The 24,334-nt window shown below is 32.0% G+C and overlaps 1 protein-coding gene across 1 annotated transcript in view; it reads left to right on the forward strand.

Moving 5' to 3' along the window:
• The window catches only part of UFL1 (UFM1 specific ligase 1), a 33,712-nt gene extending 9,722 nt beyond the window's left edge, over positions 1-23,990 (forward strand). The window contains exons 7-19 of the mRNA XM_004044423.5: positions 2,823-2,881; positions 4,812-4,958; positions 5,966-6,141; positions 7,224-7,403; positions 9,137-9,257; positions 11,497-11,619; positions 16,758-16,875; positions 18,006-18,172; positions 18,263-18,393; positions 20,023-20,103; positions 20,427-20,512; positions 21,076-21,256; positions 21,879-23,990. Of these exons, the coding sequence (XP_004044471.1) occupies positions 2,823-2,881; positions 4,812-4,958; positions 5,966-6,141; positions 7,224-7,403; positions 9,137-9,257; positions 11,497-11,619; positions 16,758-16,875; positions 18,006-18,172; positions 18,263-18,393; positions 20,023-20,103; positions 20,427-20,512; positions 21,076-21,256; positions 21,879-22,097 (1,789 nt within the window). The 3' untranslated portion in view covers positions 22,098-23,990. The remainder of the gene's footprint in view (positions 1-2,822; positions 2,882-4,811; positions 4,959-5,965; positions 6,142-7,223; positions 7,404-9,136; positions 9,258-11,496; positions 11,620-16,757; positions 16,876-18,005; positions 18,173-18,262; positions 18,394-20,022; positions 20,104-20,426; positions 20,513-21,075; positions 21,257-21,878) is intronic.
• Positions 23,991-24,334: the final 344 nt, after the last annotated feature.

A 24,334-nucleotide genomic window follows, 5' to 3' on the forward strand; every position in this document is an offset into this window, starting at 1 on the left:
CCTTAATGTATTTAGTTACTTGATTAATTCCCCTTATGTGACTGGTTTCCCATTGCTACTGCAGCTCCCTTTCTCATGTGGGTGTTCTCTTTATTCCATGTAGGCTCTGACAGTCTGCGCCACATCAACCTCCTAACACAAGAAATGGATGGTTGTTTCTGGGGAAAGAAACTGGGTAGCTGGGTGGTAGGAATGGAGAGGGATTCTTCAGTTTTGTAACTTTTTTGTACCCTGTTCATTTATTACTTTGTCAAAAACTAAAAACTAAAAATATCTTTGTTCCTATTTATAAATATTTACCTTTTTTCTTTGACTAATTATTGTGGTGATGGTAATTTTCGTCAAAATCAGCTGTGTTTTTCTCATTCATAGTAGTCCTGAGTTTCGCTATATGGAGGTACCATCAAATAATGAGAGGAAAATAAGTTTTGAGCCTCAAAAGATGTTGCTAGGTTGTGTGGCTTCCAGATAGTACCATTTAAGGCACCATATCTTTGTATTTGTCTCTTAAAAATAACGAACCATCCCACTTTTCTAGTCTAACTTCATAGGAGACACCTGCATCTCTGACTTTTAAAAAGTTTATATTTTTTTGTTTTTATGGATATTTCTTGTTATTATGGATAGCCAGAGAGAAGAGCAGGAAGCAGTTAGTGAGAAGAATGATATATGTAGGTATACTAAATACGTTGTATTCCAAATTGACGTAAAAATTCAGCTAAAGTTTCATCATACAAAAAAAGCTAGAAATTTTGCACAACTCAATTCATTGTTTATTGAACACCCACAATAAGCTAGGTATCTAGACATTTTAAGATGAAGTCCTTCAAGGAGCCTTCTACATTTTTGTAAGGATGTGTTTGCGCAGAAGGGAACAAAAAACAAAAAACATGAGAGGTTGTAACAATTATAAGGTAAACAAAGGAGAGCAAAATTCACAGAGGACCTAGACCTTGTTGGTTTGGAGGTTTGCTATGGTTTGGATGTGGTTTGTACCCACCAAAACTTATGTTGCAGTTTGATCACCAATGTGGCAGTATTGGGAAGTAGGGCCTAGTAAGTGTTTGGGTCACAGGAGTGGCTCTCTCATGAATAGATTAATGCCCTCCCACCAGGGTGAGTGAATTATTGTTCTCATGGGAATGGATTAGTTCTCAAGAGAGTATATTGTTGAAAGGATTATGGCTTCATTGGTTTCTCCCCTTTGCTTCCTCTTTCAGTATGTGATTTATTTATACATGTCTTCTCCTTTTCCACTTACCACCGTAAATTGAAGCAGCTTGAAACCCTCAAAAAATGTAGCTGCTCAATCTTGAACTTTCCAGACACCAGAATCATGAGCCAAATAAACCTTTTTTCTTTGTAAATTACCCAGCCTTAAGTCTTCTGTTATAGCAACACTAAACTGACTAAAGCCCCTGCTGTGCTTCCACATAATTTAGCTGAAAATTTTGAGTAAAACAATTTAATAAAAAGCAAATTGACTAAGAATTTGGTAAAAATAATAATTTACTCAAAAACACAGAAGTTTTAAATAGTCAATTCATTTTCATACAACTGTTTCTGCTTTCACAAGTTTGAAGTAGAAAATATTTACAATATTCTAAATAATCAACAATGGAGGATTGAAATGTTAGAATTACTTAAGTCGTTTTGTTATATGCATTAAAAATGAAAACAGACTAACCTTAACTAGAGAGAACAGGCATACTGGCTTAAAAGGAATAGAAAAGAAATTGTAATCAGAATAAAAAGTCTAGATTCTTTTCTTTTATCCTTTAAAAAAAAAACTATAGTTATTACAAATGAGATACAGTCATAGGAGTCCACCCCAAAGAAATGAAAACATTCATCGATACAAAGTCAAAAACATAAATGTTCATAGGAGCATTATCCACAGTAGCCACAAACTAGAAATAGTTTACCTGTCAGTCAGCTGATGAGTATATAAACAAAATGTGGTATATTCATACTAGGGAAGGAATATCAATAAGAAGGAATGAACTACTGATGCATGCTTCATCATGGATGAATCTCAAAAACACAGAAAGGAGACCACATATTAATTCCATTTACGTTAATGGCTAGAAAGGCAAATTTATAGAGGCAGAAAACAGATAGTTATCTAGATTTAGGAGTGGCAGCAGCAATTAACTGCAGATAGCTATCAAGTAACTTTTTGGGTGATGAAAACATTATAAACTGGATTGTAGCAATGGTTGCACAACTCTATAAATGTATTAAGATCATTGAATTGTACACTTAAACGATGGGGTAGATTTCATGTAATTTAAATTATACCTTATTGCAATAAAACTGGTTAACAAAAGAAATGCATAGTCATTGCAGAAAATAGAAAATACTCAAAAGCACAAAAAAAAAAAAGATTTTAAATGGATCCCTCTCAGTCAGTCACCCTAATCTAGCCTCATGTCATTCCAAACATTTTCAGTGCACATATGATCCATTTTTCTTCAAAAATGGAATCATATGACATATTCCCAAGTAAGGAAAGAGCCTCCCAGACAGAAAAAACATTGAAGAAAAACCTAAAGACCAAGGCAAATAGTTACGTATCGTGGAAATCTGAGAATTTAGTGGAATGGCAATGTAAACTGATCCTTGATTGCAAGTACAAATTGATTTCCCTGATATTTCAGTAGCAAAATTCCAATTAAGGATTTAAAATTTGGTGTAATTTTTGACTTTATTTTTTCTTTTAAACAGTATTTTTCTTAAATTCTAATTATCCTATTTTTAAGTTCATTAATCTATAACACTATAATGAGTAAGAATTTTTTTTTTTTTAACTTTCCATAAAGGCCTACAGCTGTGAATTCTCTGATTTCAAAATATGGATTTCAGGAGCAGCTTCTTTACTGTGAGTTTGGTTTAAATTATATTTACTTAATTAGCTGCTGAATAGACTATTAATGTAAAACTTACTAACTTTAATGTTTTTTCCTCTTTTATTGTTAATGTAACTAAAATATTTCCTGGTTTAAAAAAGTTTCTTTGTATCAAGTTTTATATATGTACCTATCTGTTATACTCACCAAACGTTTAATATTGGTTAGCCCTAGAGGAGTATAATGAAAAAAAAAGTAAGCATTTATAATGAAAATATATGTCTCACACACTCTATTATACATGTACATATAGAGATTTAAAATTGTAAGATTAAGAATAGTTTTTACTTTGTTTCTTATGATTTTGTTAAATTATCTAATATGAAAGTAAATTGTGTTTCACTAACAATTTTTACCAAGAGCTGATAGCAATAAAAGTATATTCTTATCATTCAAACAACGTATTAACTCGAAAATAATCTTTGTTCATTATGTTGTTTGTGAAGCTCTTGGGAGGTTTTGAGGGGTTTTTTTAATGCTTTGCTGAAAATTTTTAAAAGCAATGATTTTGTCTTTCAACTCAGATTATCTGTGCAAATGTAAGAACTAAAATGAAAAATGGAAAAGAAATATCAAGTATTGAACCAAAAATTAATTTTCACTGTATTTTCAGAATATGAACTTTAAAATTTTTGTTAGACTGATTTAAAATTAACCTGACTTTGTTGGAATCTATATAATTAGGGGTTGGTGTAATTTCATTATAATGTAAAGTTCTTCAAATAATAATTGGTAACTTCACAACTTTGTTCAGAATTTAGAATGGATTTACATTGTACAGTCATACTAAATTGAGGATCGTGTGTTGTAGTCTGTTGAGAAATCCGGACTTTTTTGATGTATTCTAATTTACTAATTTAGTCAGCATTGCAATTTTAAAATTCATGCACAAACTAATTTTTATTTCCGTTACAGACTAATTTTCATTAGCCTTTCTTTTTGCCAATCATCTTTTGAATGTGCTTGCTGATTCACTTAGAAATAGCTCCCTTCCATCTGCTTTTTCCTTTTCAGAGGATTTTAATTTCTAAAACAAAATGTTTAGTTAAATGTTATGGTTTAAATAAAAATATAAATTTGCTATCAATGGCAGCACCTTCCGCTTCGTGGTGGTGGTGATGGTAGTGATATTTAGTTAGTATTTATTATTGAGTCTTTATTATATGCCAGCTACTGTTGCAAGCGATTTACTTGAATACAACAATTCTATGAGATGATATTGTTATTATCCCCATTTCACAGATACAGAAATGGAGAAATAAGGAAAATGACTTGTCTAGTGTTTCATAGCTAGTAGGTGGCAGAGTTGAGGTTTAGACTTAGTCTGACTCCAACATTGATCCTCTTAACCAAGGCATTACACTTCTCTTATAGGTAGGGCTGAAATGTCTTACTTCAATGTAAACAGTGGAAATGGAATAACTCTTTAAAATGCTTATAGTTGTATTTCACACTACTGATTCTATTATAGTCTAGGTGTCTTGATTTTTTTAAATATTAAAAAACGGAACTTGTTAACACTAATAATTGCATATTACCTGTTCTTGAAGTGTTTTATCATCTGTTTTTAGTAAATCATGAGATAGATAATGGCTTGCTGTGTTTTCACCAAAATTACTCAAACTAAAAATTTCAGTGTTAACATTAACTAGCTTGAGTTACAAGTTCAACACCTTTAGCTAGTTGCCAAAATGCAAAATTTCCCTGAATTTATGTTTTGAATATTCTCATAAATGGCAGGAAAATTTTGTCTCAAATATACTACCTTTATTTATGCTATTTCAACTTCAGATTGGTTTTTTAAAGGTTAAGAATAAGTAAATTATGAAATAATAAAGTATTTTACTTTTTAAGATTTATACCTGCTCTGATTTATTTGTATTCATGTGGGTTTGTTTTAAGCTGTGCTTGAGGAACTTGTTAATAGCGGACGCTTACGAGGCACTGTGGTTGGTGGGAGACAGGATAAAGCTGTGTTTGTCCCTGACATCTACTCCAGGACACAGAGTACTTGGGTGGATTCCTTTTTCAGGCAGAATGGCTATCTAGGTAACTTTCTTATTTCTTTAAAACTAAAATTTATTTTTAACACTAAACTCATTCTTTAAAAGTATTATACTAACCCTAGAGTCCTCCTTTGATCTGTGGGTTATATTAAAAATAATAATAAATAAAAATTTAAAAATGGGAACCCTAGAGTTTACATATACTGTCCTCTCTGATCAGAAGATTATAATGGTTCCCTTTGAGTATAAAAGTAATCACACTGCGAGTTTCTGTGGGTCTTGGAACTGAGTTTAGTGCTATAGTTACTGAACAATTATAATGTAAAAAGGCTAAAAGCTGGTAGTAATTGCTGCCAATCTTTCAGTTACATTTATTAAGATGGCACTATAAACTTAAAAGTATTTTTTAATTATAAAAGTAATTATTATATCTTACATTTTGCTAAGTTGCCCAGTTTTTCAGATATATCATCTTAGAAATATTTTGTTGACTATCAGATTTACAATGTGTGTTTTTATTAGTTACCTAATACTTTGGAAACATTGAAGTTATTCTAAATTCTGTGTCTGAAATTCTACTGTCATTTGGATAAATTGGACTGAATTTAGTTATTAAAACAATTAGCATATATATATAAGATATATATACACACATTATATATAAGATATATATACACACATATATATAGCTTACTTAGTTTGATCAGTTTTATAATCCAAGTCAAACTGCATAACAGATTACTTCCTCAGTAATAAACCTGTAAGTCCTTAGTATATAAATAATTTAAACGTATGGTAGAATACTGGGTTTTTTCCTTATGTTTTCTTGACTTCCTGTGATGTACTTTTCAGTTTCTTCAATTATAATCATGGATTAGAACTTTGTTATAACTGATTTTCTTAAGCATGATTATTTGGGGTGGAGTTAGAGGAGTTAAGAAGGTAGAAATCTCTAATAACTTTATTGGCTATAACTTTTAAGTCTTTATTTTTCACTTTTGTCTTACATGTAATTGACAATCCTAATCCAACTTTGTGATGTATTTGTAGAATTTGATGCTTTGTCCAGACTTGGAATCCCAGATGCTGTAAGCTACATAAAGAAAAGATATAAGACTACACAACTCTTGTTTTTGAAAGCAGCTTGTGTTGGTCAAGGACTTGTGGATCAAGTGGAAGCGTCAGTAGAAGAAGCCATCAGCTCTGGAACATGGGTTGATATTGCAGTATGTTTTATCTTTTCCTCACTTTTCTTTAAACAATGACAACTGATATTTTACTAATATTTGACCATTTAGAAATTAGGATACATAAAGGTGGTCTTGGCTTTGGAGGCAAATTCTAATCATTGTTATAACAAAAATAATCTTTATGCTTAAAGTCTTTCGAGTGACCTTCTACATGTGGACAGTCAACATCCAGAATTCTATAAATCTCAAAACAAACAAGCAAACAATATAACACTCCTGTTAATCCTAATAAAGAATTGATGAGACTTCTCACATCTTTTCCACGCATTCACAGCTGTACTGGCATCAGGCATTGTGTAGCATTTGTTTATTCCTTATCCATTAATCTCTGCTAATGTATTAACACAAGCTGCCTTGGCACGGATAGTGTTTACTTCAGTGTTCAATGTTGACCTGCCCTTCAGTATGCCAAAAAGATAAGTGTAGATAAAGATAAATAAACGAGGCCAATCCATTATTTTCTAGTCGGGCCCAGACCCTCTTTATGAAGCAGAAATTCTCTGTTTTGGATATGAAAGTCCCAAAGATTCCAGATTTAACTGTTTTTTTAATTCATCTAACAAAACTACCTTCTGTGTGCCAGGCACCGTTCTATTAATACTTGTTGGGGATATGGTAGCCAGACAAGCTTGCTGTCTTTGGGAGGGACACTTTCATTAGGGAAAGATAGTTAAGGAAAACAGTAAGATAATTTCAGATAGGAGAAAGAGTTATGACAAAATACATTTTGAAGGTTATCAGGACATCCTGGTGGACTGTTTGTGACTTTGTGAGAAAAACAAACTATGTGTGCCTTGTAGGTTTCAGTGTTGTTTTAAACAATTGGAGATGTCTGTTAGGCATGCCAGTGGGGAAGGTAGGCAATAGAATATATGATTTCAGAGCTCAGAGTGGTGATGAAACCAGAAATATAATTTGGAGGTTATCGGCATAAATATGGTTCCAAAAGCCACTGGACTTAATGAGATCATCTAGAGAGAGCATATATGTATATAGCAAATGGTTTCACTGTATTATATTGCATTTATACTTTATTTTTATTTTGTTTGTAATTCTAGCCTCTGCTACCCACTTCTTTATCAGTTGAAGATGCTGCCATATTGCTTCAGCAGGTGATGAGGGCATTCAGCAAACAGGCCTCAACTGTAGTCTTTAGCGACACTGTTGTAGTCAGTGAAAAATTTATAAATGACTGTACAGAACTGTTCCGTGAGCTGATGCACCAGAAAGCTGAAAAGGTATTCCAGATTTCCTTTTATCTGCTAATCTTAATAATAATTTCAATTTAGAATCATCTGATGTCTTTTGAAAAACGGGATAAGCGAAAGTGAACACTTGGTATCATTTATTATTTTCCTTTAATGTATCATTCATTTTTATTTTGTCTCCCAGATTTATTTTTTCTCTTATTCCCATCAAAACATCTGACTTAAAAGTTGGGGAACTGACTTTATAACTTAAAATAACATAAAGGAAATTACACTTTTCAGTTAAGTTTCCTGAGGTTGGTCCAACTTTAAAACCTCAAAATGCACAAAAAACAGTATCTGTAGATATGTACAAATATACAGTGTATTTGTCAACCAATACGCAATATATTTACTCAATCTAGCAGAGCCTCAATAATTTTTCCTATTTGGCATACACAGACAGGGTAAAATACTGAAGAAAGAAATTTTGTTACCATTTATTAGTTCCTCAGAGCAACTGCTATGAAAGTATTTTGAAATAGAGGTCCTGCCAGGTCTGTGTTAATGACTCTTTAGTTCATTCATGTTTCTAGTTGGCAGCATCATCTCCTTATAAAGCCTGCTCTCAAATAGGTAAAATAGGCCCATTTATTTTAAACTGTTAATAAATTCATGAGGGCTTATTAAATATGTAAATAGTTTATATTTAGCTGTTCTCCTTCTAAGCTCTTTAATAGTCTAAAAATGAGATAAACTTCTGTATTTAGCCTGATAAGCAGCAGAGAAGATTACAAAGTATACATGTTTGATGTCAGCAACCCTGAATTTAAAATGTGTATTATCTGTATGACTTTGGACAAATAGACCTCTAGTTTCCTCATCTTTAAAGTAAGGATCATGATACCTACTATGGAAAGAATAAATATAAATAAGGGATATGTGTAAAATGTTTGTTCCATGTTAACTAGCAGTTAGTAAATGACTCTTACTTTTATTTGGGATTTTTTACTCAAGTAAAAATTTAACATGGTTATCACTTTTCTTCTTTCCTTGGGCTTCTCCCTCTAACCACAAAAATAGATTCGGAAAAAGGTGATTCTGTCATGTGAACTGTCAACATTTTAAGCATTTTTTTTTTAGAAAAACAAAAAGGAAATAATATTATTTTTATCATAAATATATACTTTTGTCACTAGAGATTATAGGACCTTATGCCATCAGAAAGAACCAGTATCCGAACTTGGAAATACTTCATCATTGTTATCATAAATTTTTTCAAAGCAGAAATTATCAAGAATGAGTCCAGAGGGGGAAAAAAAAGATTATATGACTTAGTATGCAACTCACATATGGTAATTTGTGTGGGGTAGGGGATGGAGGGTTCATTATCTTTAATAATCTCAAGTATCCAGGTGGCATTGGAATTGGGAGTCTCAAAAAGCGAAGAAGCATGGGGCATCAATTAAGCTGTGGTAAAACCAGCCAGTAACAGCTGGAGAGGATTGCATCTGATTGCAGCTGTGTAATCAGTTGTGAAGTGACAAGATAGGATTTCTCATTAGTTAATAATGGGTACAAAAAAAAGTCAAGAGCAGCAAGGGAAGAGACCTATTTTGGGCAAGGAGAAACATTTGCCTTAGAGTGACAGCTCTGAAACAAAGCTCTATAGTTCTTCTAAGCAACAAAACCAAACAAGAATAATTAGTGAGTATATAAACAACTTTTATGCTTTTAGAAATGCTATGTGTTTTTCCTACCAAAAAAAGCATGTTTTATTTTAGGAAATGAAAAATAATCCTGTGCATTTAATCACCGAAGAAGATCTGAAACAAATCTCCACTTTAGAAAGCGTTAGTACAAGTAAAAAGGATAAAAAAGATGAGCGAAGAAGGAAAGCAACAGGTAATAAATTGTTAACAAGGAATATTCAAAGTTTTGTATTTGTTGCAGTGAACTTTGCATTTATCACATTTATTATGCCCTTTGAAAGGCCCTTTGTTTTATTGATTTACGTTTAAACAGCTAATATCAACCAAATATTTTGCTAATGTGTTAAATTTTATATATTAAAATGGAAATATTGGTGATTATGTTTTCTGTTTTCTTTTGTGAAAACTTTATTTTATCATCATGCTCATCTCTTGTTTTTCCCCATCCTCTGTCTAAGTTCCAGCCCAGTAGCCCTTTTTTGTTTTGTTTTGTTTTGTTTTGATTCTTAAACTTGCCAGGGTCATATTCACCTCAAAGCTTTTACACCAACTGTTCCTTTTACCTGTAATTCTTTCTCCCAGACTGTAAGTAACTGGTGTATTCTTTTCATTCAGAGCTCGACTTTAAATGCCACTTCCTTAGAGAGGCCTCCTAACCCTTCGGAATAGTAGCCACAGTCACTCTCTGCCACCTCATTTTGTCAGTTTATTTGCATCACTTTATCACCATGATGTGTTTTATTGTTTGCGAACTGTGTTGATCTCATTTATTGTTGTACTCTTGCTACATACCCAAAGCACCACTTGATATATTTTAGGTGTCCTATAAACATACTAATTAAATGAAAAAATTTCTGAATGAAATATTTTTACATTTCTTTTTCTAATCTAAAGTCACTAGAAATTATTCTAGGTATCACTGATATGCTTGTAATTTGCAATGGAAAAGTAACATGTATTTCCATAGTTTTTATAGTAGGAACAGTGCTGTTAGTGCTTTATCGGAACTGAAGAAATTCAATATTCAACATTTTTCATTAATAAATACACTTCTAATTCTTTGAGATAGTTTATTTCCTCTTCCAGAATCTTTTTCTGTAAAACTTTTCAATGGCATTATGAAATTTCTCTATTCTTCCAGGAAAATTAATAAATTACTTAAATCACAGTAATATTCATGGCTATGGATATTTTATCATATATTTGAAGATATAGTTATAAATTTGCCTTACTCAATTGATGACTTATGTTAGTATAACTAGTCTATTTAATATTTTATTTCTTATTAAAAGTTAAGGGTCATTTGGTGTTTTATTTTCAGTGATAATGCTATTGTATTATAATTGTTTAATTACAGTGTGTGGAATCATGTCAATCATGAATGTTCCCCCCCCATAGGAAACTTATTGTCAAATATAAAAAGCATGTTCACTTTAGACTTATATTTTTGAAAATAGAATTTTTTTTATTATAAAAGAAAGGGAAAAATAATAGAAGTTTAATTCTAGGATATGATGAAATCTAAGGCAAATCTATTTAGAATTTAGAAAAATCTTTAGTAATCACTTTATTTTATTAAAAAGACTAATCTTTTACTTATTTTGAAGTAATATAATATAGTTGTAATATGTTCAATGGTTTAAACCCGTTATCAGTATTCCATTTTGTAGAGTAGATATTTTACATGTCAATATCAAAGAGCAGGGAAATGCTGAAGTAGTATTTTTTATTTTTATTTACAGTGTTTGCATTTGTTTCATAATTTGTTTTTTTAAGTCTATAGTCAATAGGTAATGATACTTTTATACTTAACCAGTTAATATTCATGGTCAACATTTATGAAGCACGTGTTATGTTTCAAGCATTTCTGTAAAGAATATATACATTAATGACACAATGATCCTTGCTCTTCAGAAGTTTATAATCTGTTTGAGTAGCAGATGAGTCAGGATATCTCCTCTAAAAACAGGTAATAATCTTTCAACAAAGAAGGCAAAATAAGAATAATTAAATTTGTGAAGTCTTATAATAGAAGGTTATTGATGAGGCTGTGGTAACACAGGTGAGCAAAGGAGGACACATTTCTTTTGGGGAAGGTAGAAGAGGAGGTGAAGGAATGGATTTTTGTTAAGAAAATATTGAGAGTTACAGAAAAGAGGTGACGTTAGAGTAGGAGAAAGAGAATGCATTTAGAGCAGTCAGGCTATCTAAGGTAGATTGCTCAAAAGATTTCATATTTTATTATTAATTTTTTATGTATTGGATTTACTAAACTTTTAATAGGGAACTCCAAATTTAAAAAGAGTCTAAAAGTTTCTTTATTTTGCCTTTATTTTTTCTGCTGTAAAGTTAAATGCAACAATATAGTGTCATTATTTTATAAAAATGATGATTTAGTTAGGTAATGCTAACTAATGTCATTTTCCCACCAGAGGGCAGTGGAAGCATGAGAGGAGGAGGTGGGGGCAATGCCAGAGAGTACAAAATTAAAAAAATCAAGAAGAAAGGAAGAAAAGATGATGATAGTGATGATGAATCTCAATCATCCCACACTGGTAGGTAGCTTTTCTTTACTTTTCCTTGGTGTATGTGTGATATTTGTAACATATTTTCTTAAGATGTATATAATTAGGTATATATGCTAATACAGGAAGTCCTTATTTTGCAGTGTTTCAGTGACACAAATTTCAGTTACCACACTTTAGTTAAATGTTATCAGTCCAGTAACAACACTGTTTATCTTAAATATTAGATACAAAGATACTTCGGTATATTAACTGAGTATTGTATAAAGTAGCTCTTCAGTCCACAAATCAGTACATAAATAACAGATGCATATCATGATCTGTGACAATCACACCACTTATTGTATAGTTTGTCAATGATTGGTCACTGCACATTGGTTATTCCTTATGCACAAACAACAAAGCATGTAGCTGTATTGCCTAATTGTCTCCCAGTGATAAACGCTATGATATTTTACAGAAATGGATAATCAAAAAGAGAATTGGCCAACAAAGATAAAAGTGTAGCAAAGAAATGAAAAGTGATAACACTGAAAATAAAATTGGAATCAAGCATAAATGGAGTTATAGAGGGAATGGCTGACTGTGGGAATGTTGACACTGCCATTGCTCAAGAAACTGAGGAAAGTGGTTATGACAAAAAGGATGAAAACATCTCAGAGGATGTAAAGTGGGGAAAAACTTCACAATTCTTGGAGATATTCCAAGACATTGAAAAGGCAAGGGATAAAACATTGGAAGCTGATTCAGAGTTAGAAAGTGGTATGACAATTTATAAGGCATAGGAAAGGTACTTGCTCCATACTGCAAGTTAATTGATAATAAGAAGAAAGCAAGCACTGTTCAGACTATTCCTGATAAGTATTTTACACTGAAATAAAACACTTTCATTCTCCATGTTCTAATGTGTTAAAAATACAGCATATTAAATTATAAATATTAGTTTTATTTTTCATTTTCCTATACATTTATAACCAACAGTAAAAGCTTTTAATGTTTACCAAAAATTTTTAAAGGCCACAGAACAACTGTAATTTTTCCTATTGATTATTAAGAAAGCTTTGCATGGTTTCACCTTACCATGATCATTTTTATGGTCTTCCACTGCCATGCAAAACAAGTATTAGGATATTTTTGAAAAGTAGACTTGCAAATTTAAATAGGAAACATTAATTTTATGTACATTTTACTTTCATAGTAACACCTAACTGGTTAGTTGCTTATATCTAAGAGGGAGCATTAATTATATGCATCTTTCTTTTCCTAGACTTGTTAGTGCTTGGCCAAGAAAGTCTACAAGAGACATCTTTTGTTTTTCTAATTAAAATTATGATATTTTTAATTTTTCTGTTTAAAAAAGGTAAACTTAATGAAACCATGATACTGCCCTCTTCCTTATCCCCAGCAAAATGAAAATTAAAAAAAAAAAACTTTAAATGATAATAGATTGAGATTTATATTTTTCCTGTTTCACAGAATTCATTACATACGGGCTATAGCTGGAAGATGTAGATATCAAGTGATGTGCCTGCAGCTATTAATGTTCTACTTGCTATTTGTAATAGCACAGTTGTTTAAGATTTGTCTTTAAAGTATTCTGAGATAGGTAGAAATAACTACTGTTCTTCATGTATGTAAAACAACGTTAATTAAAGGAAAAGTATCTTTATAGGAACTACTAGCTTTATCCTTATTTCAAATAGGATTAAGACTATCCATTGTGAATTTTAATTTTTCACTGGTAAATGAATTTTCCTGTTGCCCAGGTGTACTAGGCATGTGGGTGAAGAGGCATTACAAGAAAACACTTCTCTAATATCTGTAATCTTAAATAATGGTTAAATGAGGCATGTGATGTTCCTTTTGTGAATAGATTATTATTGAAAGGAGCTATAAAAGTAGTAAAACCATTCTACCTTTAAAAATATAATTTCAGTGCTTTTGAAAAAAAATTTATGTTGTAATCTCTGAAATAGAGGATGAAATTGGGTTCTCAGCTAAAATATAGGATCAACTCAGTATGAAAGATTACTAGAAGAAAATATAATTTAATAACTTTGAAAATGCATAAAGGAAGTAAACAGGGAAATCATAGATCATTTAATGTGAACATTAGGAATGGACAGCAGATCCCTGAAGATATTAGTACTGTCTGTCTACTCTAAAGCTAGCATGTCAACTCCTTAGATTTTTTATTTATAGTGAAAATTGATTTTTGAGCCATTTTATTTTTATTTGTAAAGTTTTTGCTTATAGAATCAATAACTTAATTAAGCTAGAAATAATCACTTTTATACCTTTACAGTTTCTAATGGAAATATTGTTAGCTTTTTTGTCTACAACCCATGCTTTCCTAAGTAAATGGGTAGGCATGACATTTGCACAGTTAGCTATTATTTTCATTACAGTAGCTGCATACAAATTTTCCTTACTATAGACTTATTTTTGTGAGAGCAAAAATAAATTATAGAATTCTGAGATTTTTTTTTAATCTATGCCTTTTCCAAAAGATACATTTTAGCTTAAACAATTATTTGAATTGTGATTCACATGATTATAAAGACTTTTCAAAGATCTTATTTAGATTATAAGGATTATTTAATTTCTAATAAATTTATATTTTTATAAAGGAGGAAAAACTGCCCAGTATTCCTTGTTCAACAAAGATAAATTATTCTTTCCTTAAAAATTTGTTTTGAAATACTTGTTTTGATTTCCAGCTATTTGTATCATCCAGGTTTAACAAAGGGGAAAACTCTTTATTATTTTCTGATTGACTTATAGAAAATAATCAGTTTTAAATGAAGTTAGAAAATGATCACATAAGAAATTTTACCACTTCATGATAAAAATCTTCAACAAACTATGCATCAAAGGAACATACCTCAAAATAATAAGAGCTACTTAACGACAAACCTACAACAGCATCATACTGAGTGGAGAAAAATTGATAGAGCCATTAAGAACTGGAACAAGGCAAAGGATGTCTACTCTCACCACTCCTATTCAACGTAGTACTAGAAATCCTAGCCAGAGCAGTCAGGCAAAAGAAAGAAAGAAAAGCATCCATATTGGAAACGAGGAAGTCAGATTATCTCTGTTCTCTGATGACACGATCATATACCTAGAAAGCCATAAAGACTCCTCCAAAGACTCCTGGTCTTGATAAATGACTTCAGTAAAATATCAGGATACAAAATCAGTATATAAAAATTAGTAGCATTTCTATACATCAGTGTCTTTCAAGCTGAGAACCAAATCAAGAACTCAGTCTTATTTTTAATAGCTACAAAAAAAAAAAAAACCTAAGGATACATTTTACCAAAGAAATGGAAGATCTCTACAAAGGTAACTACAAAACACTGATGAAAGAAATCGTAGATGACACAAACAAATAGAAAGACACCCCAGGCTCATGGATTAGAAGAATCAATATTGTTAAAATGACATACTCCCCAGAGCAGTCTATAGATTCAGTGCAATCTTTATCAAGAACAAACATCATTTTTCACAGAATTAGAAAAATACACTCCTAAAGTTGATATGGAACCAAAAGAGAGCCTGAATAGCCAAAGTATCCTAAGCAAAAAGAACAAATATGGAGGCATCATATTGTCTGACTTCAAATTATACTACAAGGCTATAGTAACCAAAACAACATGGTACTGCTAGAAAAATGGACACATAGATCATTGGAACAGAATACACAACCCAGAAATAAAGCCACATACCTACAACCAACTGATCTTGGACAGGGTTGACAAAAATAAACAATGGGGAAAGGACACCCTATTCAATAAATGGTGCTGGGAAGAATGAAACTGTATCCCATCTCGTCATACACAAAAATCAACTCTAGGTGGAGTAAATATTTAGAATGTCAGACATGAAACTGTAAAAATCCTAGAAGAAAACCTAGGAAAAAATCTTCTGGACATTGGCCTAGGCAAAGAATTTATGATAAAAATCCCAAAAGCAAATGCACCAAAACCAAAAATTGACACATAGGACTTAATTAAACTAAAAAGTTTCTGCACAGCAAAATAAATAATTACAACAGAGTAAATAGCCTTCAGAATGGGAGAAAATATTTGCAAATTATGCTTCTGACAAAGGACTAATATCTAGAGTCTACGAAGAACTCAACAAGAAGAAGCCCCATTGAAAACTGAGCAAAGGATATGAACAGATACTTCTCAAAAGAAGAAATACAAGCAGCCAACGAACACATGAATAAATGTTCAACATCACTAATCAGAGAAATGCAAACTAAAACCACAATATATCATCATACACCAGTCAGAATGGCTATTACTAAAAAGTCAAAAAACAACAGATGTTAGTGTTGATGTGGGGAAAAGGGAATCGTTATACACAGTTGGAGAGAATGTAAATTAGTTCAACCTCTATGGGAAACAGTATGGAGATTTCTCAAAGAACTAAAATTAGAACTACTGTTTGACCCAGCAATCCCACTGCTGGGTTTCTACCCAAAGGAAATGAAATTATTATATTGAAAAGACACGTATACTCTTATGTTCTTTGAGGCATTATTCACGATAGCAAAGTCATAGAACCAGCCTAAGTGTCCACCAATGATTGACTAGATTAAGAAAATGTGGTGTATACCATGGAATACAATGTAGCCATTAAAAACAATAAAATGATGTCCTTTGCAGCAACGTGGTTGGAACTTGAGGCCATTACTCTAAGTGAGCTAACTCAGAAACAAAATACCACATGTTCTCACTTATAAATGGGAGCTAAACAATGGGCACACATGGAAAATAATAGAAGAACTCCGAAAGAAGGGAAGTTGGGGGGGTATGTGGGCAGGGCAAGGGTTAAAAAAATTACCTAATAGGTACAATGTTCACTGTTTGGTTAATGGGTACAGTAGTAGCCCAGTCCCTGGCAGTATGTCTTGTATTCATGCAACAAGCATGCATACAAAGCCCCTGAATATAAAATAAAATATTTTTTAAAAAGAGGTTTTATTATATATCCTAATTTCAAAATTGTTTTTACTAGTTGTTGCTATTTGACATTAACAATTGAGTAATGAATGAATTATTGTCTTACTAAATATATTAATGGAGCCCTATTTGCCATTTGGTTGCATGTTTGTTATTTATTTATTTATTTGCCATTGCTCATGTCCGATATAGGAAAGAAGAAGCCAGAGATCAGTTTTATGTTCCAGGATGAGATTGAAGATTTTTTAAGAAAACACATACAAGATGCCCCTGAGGAGTTTATTTCGGAACTTGCTGAGTACTTAATAAAGCAAGTATAAAATGTATTTTTTCTGTTTTATGGTAGAAATTAAATGGGTTATTAAATAAGATTTTTTCCAAGATCATAGAAAGCAAATGTATTAGATATTTTCATTTCAAACTTGGAATTTAACCTAGCCACCAAATTCCAGATTTTATTTGCCTACAGTGGCAGTTTAATTCAACAAATATTTGTTAAGTGCTTTGGGTAAAGCAGTATGGGAAATAAAAGGCAGGAGCGAGAAAATGTCCTCACTCACCGATCTTACAGTCATAGGTCTTGGTTGGGGAGAAAAAGACCGGCATTAACCACTGGCTGGTCTCTTCTATAGCACGAAAAATAACATTCAAAAGGAAGAAAAGATAATTTTCTATTTTAATTTGGCAGAAAGTAAACAGTGTTTAAGGAGAATATAGAGTAACAAATTCACTTCAAAAAGAATAAATTTAGGCACTCCTACCTTGTGAATGGCTAAGGGTATTTTTATATAAAAATGAAGAAAATTATGTATAACTTGACCATTAGTAACTAACTAACCTGGTCATCCCTCAAGTTAGTTTCACTGTGTACACTTTCATAAATACAATCCAGGAGAGCAGTGTATCTAACTTTGATTTTAGAAATATAACTTCTGTGGTGATAATTTTTTTAATATAAATATTTTTTGTGCATAAATGTATTACAAAATTATAGTTTTCACATGTAAAAAAATGAAATAGTTACTACTAATCATTTTGCACTGCTTTTTAGGCATAAAAAGGTTTTTTAAAATGTATTTTAATATTTTAGAAATTGAGAATTTTAAGTTGTAATTCCTGAAGATGAAGAACAGATTTATAGTCTACTATTCTCCAAATTAATTTTAAAAAGCAATTTTGAATTATGGGGGTTTTGTTATTCTTGGTGTCTTAATTGCAGTAACTTTGAATACTTTAAAATAGAGAAAATTAATCTATTTCTGTCTTAATTCCTAGGGTTGTGGAACAAATTGTTAGTGAACTTGTCTCCAAATTAATTTTATTTGCATAAAAAAATAGAGATTTCTATTCTTAAGCCTTATTTCCATAGAAACAAAATTCCTTATCTATATAAATACTCAGTACATTTTAATAAACTAAATATATTTGTCTTATGCACAGACCTCTTAATAAAACTTATCTCGAGGTGGTACGTTCAGTATTCATGTCTTCAACAACTTCTGCTTCTGGGACGGGCAGAAAACGCACAATCAAGGACTTGCAAGAAGAAGTTTCAAACCTGTACAATAACATTAGGTTATTTGAAAAAGGGATGAAGTTTTTTGCAGGTATACTTAATCTTTGTTAATCTTGTTTTTTCATTGATTTTCATACTTTGGGGAATAAATTAGTTTTAATAAAGGTCCTTTATTTTCCAGATGACACACAGGCTGCTCTTACCAAACACTTGCTGAAGTCAGTGTGTACTGATATCACTAACCTCATTTTCAACTTCTTAGCTTCGGATTTAATGATGGCAGTAGATGATCCTGCAGCCATTACAAGTGACGTATGTTAATGATCTCCCTACCACTATTGATGTGTTCTGTTTTGCATCTATACACATTTTATTTTATCTTATTTGGAGTAAAGAGGAAAATAAAATACAGTGAAAGAGGTTTGAGGAAAAAAATCTAAAAGTTTTTTATTCAACTTTAGTACTATATGTACAGTTGCTAGCAGGATTGGTAGTATAACTAGTCTGTTAAAAGTAATGATGCTTAATTACTTTAGAATAAACAGTTTTTTCCTAATTATTATGTCACATTCCCTCTTCCTAATGACTGGCAAATCCCATAACATTCTGACCCGTTTCCATAACTTTGAAGTTATTTTCCTTTAAGGACATCTCATTTCAATATTTAGACTAATTCCAATTAATTTTTTAAAACTCTAATCTGAAACTAAATTCAAAAGCTCATCTCTTCCCTTCTTGCTATGTAATGTAGAGAATGGCTCCCAGTTGCCTAGAGGAAGAAAGGTGCGATCTATCCCAGAATGACAACCCCTCCTTCTCTTCCTCTTTCTTCTCTGTCCTCCTCCCACCTTCTCTACCTCCTCTTCCTCCTCCTCTTTCCTGTTCTTCTTCCTTCTTCCTCACCTCTCTAGGTCCACTTCGAGTTGGAGATTTAGGAAAAATGAGGCAGGAAAAAGTGTCTTGATGTGACTGACTACATGTCACTGCTTTGATCGAGGTCAAACCAAATCAGTCTGATGTTTGTGGTCTTTAGTGATGTAGTTAGTCATTGCCTCATAGGTGATATAAGTTGTTTCCCTGGAATGTTGTTTAGTTTCATGTGACTTCTCACAGTAAGGACCATCCCTCAAACAGAGGAACAGTTATTTCTTCCTCCTTCCCCAGCAAGGTGCTGGCCCCCTTCCCTTCTTCTGCTTAAGAAGCAAATCCCCAATTGTCTAGACAGTTTCATGTCTCCTGCCCTTATACCAATCTCTGCTATGGAAAATACAGATCTTGTTCCATGCCCTTTAAGGGCCACAGAAGGATTGGTGTGGGATTGGGGCAGGGAGGCTAGACAGGAGCAACTAGCCCTTAATCTTCCCAGACATAATACACTTCAGGGCCTGGTGTCAAGCCATACTAGCAAGTCTGCTCCAAAATTTTATGCCAGAAGAAACTAAAAGACTCTGATCAAGAATACCATAAAACTTCAGTGGACACTTACATGTAGAGAGAGGTGCTGAAAAGATTCCTTATACCATAGAGCATAACAAGCATCCAGCCATGAACAAGAGCTCAGTCTCCCATCTTATAGGCATCCTTGATCTTTATGAGTGGGGCCCTTCACAGCTGGCACTGGGTAGAGAAAAACACCCTCTTCCTACTGTAATGGAAGAATTAGCCTCTTAACCCAAATATTCTGTTTCTCACAAGGTCAACGACTCTCTCTAGTCTTTCTCTTACATTGATGGAGCAGGTGGGAGGAGCAGGGCTGTATCTATCCTGTTTGGCTGATTGGCTATTGACTCTAATAATGTTTTTGTCTCTAATTTGAGATCTAAAATTCAAGAATATGGTAAATTCCACTCAGCAACTTGTTACAGTATTTTTTTCACTTTATCTTATATCCATTGCATGTCGAAAGCACAGTACTGAATGAATTTTTATTTACCCCTACAGATAAGAAAAAAAATTTTAAGTAAATTATCAGAAGAAACCAAAGTAGCTCTTACAAAACTCCATAACTCTCTGAATGAAAAGGTAAGTAAAGCTTTATTCTATTTACATGTCAGGGCTAGCAGTTTGTTACAAAGATCTTTGAGTAGATTTTTTATCAGAGTAATTGTAAATCCAATCTAAAACTAGTATTTTATACTCAGCTGCCTCTTTGAAATGAGAAGAGAAGACCAAGCTGCTGGCATTTTACCATTGTTAGTTCTATATCACAGTTTCTAACTTAATGAGAAAGTGACCCTTTTAAAAATTGTATTTGGGATGTAAAATTACAAAACAGTTGTTAAATGGCTATACTTCCTTATGCAGTTACATATAAAAGTAAATTATGGTATTCAATGCCTTTTCAGAGCATAGAAGACTTTATTTCTTGTCTGGATTCTGCAGCAGAAGCCTGTGATATTATGGTGAAAAGGGGAGACAAAAAAAGGGAAAGGTAACATTAAATTAATCTATATTTGGAAATGTTCTTAAATGTGGAACCTTTCATATCTGAAATTTGAATTTGACTGCCAGACTCTTACATAGAGAATATGTACCTAATGTGTCTAATATATCTAAATGGCTGTAGACCTTCAAGAATATTCAAAGTCTTAAAATAGTTAGATATTTCTCTCTGACCCTCTGGATCAAGTAGCAGAGTTTCTTTATCCTATAGTTCATCAAGCCCAGGAACTTTTTATTAGCTTGGGGACTTTCCTTACAGGAAACCTTACCTAATCAGTGCAAATTTGTTTGACCTCCAGCAACTCAAAACAAAAAACATACTTTGAGTATTCCCACTCTATAGCTTTTTCTTTAATTTTATAGCACACTAATCTATCCATGCCATTTAGGTTTTATGTGTGTATATCCCATATTGAAAAGTTAACTTAAATTTTTATGGAATTAGATAAACTAGAGAAGCTAAAAATTAACAGAAAGGGATGAATTGAAATTGGTGAGAACTTCTTAAATTATGATAATGAATTTGTGTGCTTTTTTTTTTTTTTTTTTTAGACAGATACTGTTCCAACATCGACAAGCACTGGCTGAACAGCTAAAGGTCACAGAAGACCCTGCTCTTATTCTGCACCTCACATCAGTCCTGTTGTTTCAGTTTTCAACCCACAGCATGCTCCATGCACCTGGAAGATGTGTCCCACAGATCATTGCTTTTCTTAATAGTAAAATTCCAGAGGTATTACATTTTCAATACACTTGAAACTTTCAAAGATTTACATTCTGAATATTTTGAGTGGATTGAGATGAATTACTGTCAGCACTCAGGTATAAAATACATTAACATCAAAGCCCATTTCCAATAATGTGAACAGTGGATTAGGAGATTAATTTTTTAAAATTCCACATAGCTCAGGAATCTTTCAAGAATGTTCTGAATTTGGAAATTAAGCTTTCAGAAAAGATACAATAATGTCAAATCTCCCATTTCAGCTTCTTTAGGTTTAACTTATCCATCAAGGACCCATTCAAAAGTCTTGTCCTATCCCTTTTAGCTAAAAAACCCCTCAGCTAAAAGGGAACTTCCCTATCCCTTTGACTGTATCTTTGGTGATAGAACCAGGTGATAAGTTGACTTTACCATAAGTCAACTTATGGTAAAGTGATTTGCATTTATGTTTTATCTCTTCTAAATTGTACACTCCTTGAGAGCAGAAACTGCTAGATTAGACTTGCTACTTACATGGCCAGTTTTTTGTAAAGATGAGGACCTTCAATATGTATTAGTTGAAGAAATTCTACTTTATCTGTTCCACAAAAAGATAAATTGTGTTGATTAACTTTTCTTTCCCTTTTCACAGGATCAGCATGCTCTTTTGGTAAAGTATCAAGGTTTGGTTGTAAAGCAGCTAGTCAGTCAAAGTAAGAAGACTGGGCAGGGAGATTATCCCTTGAATAATGAATTAGACAAAGAACAAGAAGATGTTGCCAGTACTACTCGTAAAGAGCTTCAAGAACTTTCTTCATCCATTAAAGACCTTGTTCTCAAATCTAGGAAATCATCTGTGACGGAAGAGTAATGATCTTAATTTACATTTGTTATATAGTAAGCATTTTCCCCCAAGGTTGAAGGTGAGTGGTCACAAAAAAGTAGTCACTATACAACTCCCCTCTCCCTGCAAAAACCACCTCATACACACACAATTCAGTTAAAACAGTAGTATTGTATTAAATGTAAATCTTAAAAAGATGTGAATTTTTGTAAATTGGGTTCTTCATGGAAGTTTTTTTCCACCTGATTTTCACACAAATACTATATGAAATTTTTCACATTATTTTCACATAATTTTAAAAATTACATATTTCAGGTTTGTTCTCTTTCCAAATGTTGAATGAAAAACAAATTTTCCGATCCATTTATCCCTGGGGAAGGATTCATTTGTTGCGAGTGCCAGTATACTTAAATGTATACTTTATATACATTTAAGCAGAAATTTAAAATGTGGTCTTTTTTTTTTAAAAGAAACACTTCTGTGTCAGAAATGAAAATAAATCATGTTTTTTATTTTTAAATAGAAAGCACTTCAAAACTAAAATACAGAAATTTACAAAAAAGAAAAATTGTTACTAAGCCCTTGCTCTTATTTTTGGCAGAATAAACATTGATTTTGGTTGGGGCTGCAAGGATGCCTTTACAGGTGCACAAGAACGCTAGAGTGGCCCATGCATTGCTGTGTTCTCTTCTAAAACAAGCTACTAACAAGAGAGAGAACACATGCAATTTATTACCAGTAAGCATAAGTCATATTTAACATTGGAATAACTAAGCATTTTATACAAAGATTTTTCTTTGACCCAGTTTGCATTTGTACATTTTATTTTTTTAGTTCAATAGCTGCTCTGTCACATAATACTTTGTAAATACTAGTGTGAAAAACAGATAGGATGCCTTTTCCAGTGGTAGGAGCATCTGTAAGTGCATTTAAATCATTAGAAGCTTTTTTCCAAAACTAGAAACCCTTATTAAAAAATAGATATTTTTGTTTTCTAAAGATTATTAGTTAAAAATAACTAAAAGAGTTCCTTAATCATTTCAACCAAATGAATTTCAAGCAACAACTTACTATTTATCAAAAAGGGATTTAATTATTTTGAATATAATTATAAATTAAATTTCAAATATTTAAAAATACTATTTTATATAATTCCTTATGACATTTTAAACTTTATATTTTAAAATATTTGAATACGAAAAGATCAGTCTACCTCTACTCCATTCTAGACAAAGTATTAATCCTTAGTGAAAGTAATTAATTAAATTGCCAACTTGGCATTATTATTAAACTTGATAGGAACGCAACATTAAATTTAAAAATGTTTTCCCATGGGTAATTTTCTATTATATATTTTCATATGGGCAAAGGGAAAAAATGATAAATCCTCTGTAATCACAAACCCCAATTTCGTTTTGTTTATTCAGCTTCTAAAATATTGAACACCCAGACTTTTAATTCAACCTTTAAGAACCTTATCATTTATGTTTCAGTAGATATCAAAGTAATCCATGTTTGTGTCAAATGATCATAGAAAATAAACAGAAGAGACAGTGAAGCAAGTAAAAAGAAAAGCAGTTTTAATTTGTTTGCATTAATTTTTTTCATTTGTCAAAATGCTTCTTTTGTTGCCACAGTAAAGAACAGTTTTTATTGTTTTGTAAGTAAAATTACATAGCTGATTTTGTATGTAAAGATTAATTTCCATAATAAAAATTATTATATGTTTACTGTGATCTTAATGGGCAGGGTTAAGAAAGTTATTTAAAATAAAGTTACCTATTCTACTAAATTTTATAGTACTTTGAAGTTTCTATTAATTAACACAAAGATTAATTGGTGCATATATTTTATATATATACATTTTGAATTCTCATTTTGAACATTATTAAAGGATTTTATTTTTCTTACACAAAAATAGTTCCAGAGCTCTCAGTGTCTTTCATTCCTTGAGAGTTTGCCATTCTCGAACCATTTTATCTTAGTAAATTATTTCTCAATTAACTAGATTTCAGCAAATGTGTAGCTGTATTCTTGCATATGCTAATTCCTTCTATTGCAGTCGGGGTAGAAATATTGGAAAATGTGCTCAGGTATTCATGTTCATGTGTTCCAGCTCTAGACTTATATGCTTTTCAGGAGTTAAGGAAACTCTTGGCCATCAGAAAGATCCGATGAAGAGTGGCATATAGTATCAAAACCACAGTGTATTTTGTGAAAAGACCTTAATGCTCAGTTAGGACAATAAATGTAATAGTTGCTTA

Source organism: Gorilla gorilla, chromosome 5, assembly GCF_029281585.2.
Source record: "Gorilla gorilla gorilla isolate KB3781 chromosome 5, NHGRI_mGorGor1-v2.1_pri, whole genome shotgun sequence".
NCBI lineage: Eukaryota > Metazoa > Chordata > Mammalia > Primates > Hominidae > Gorilla > Gorilla gorilla.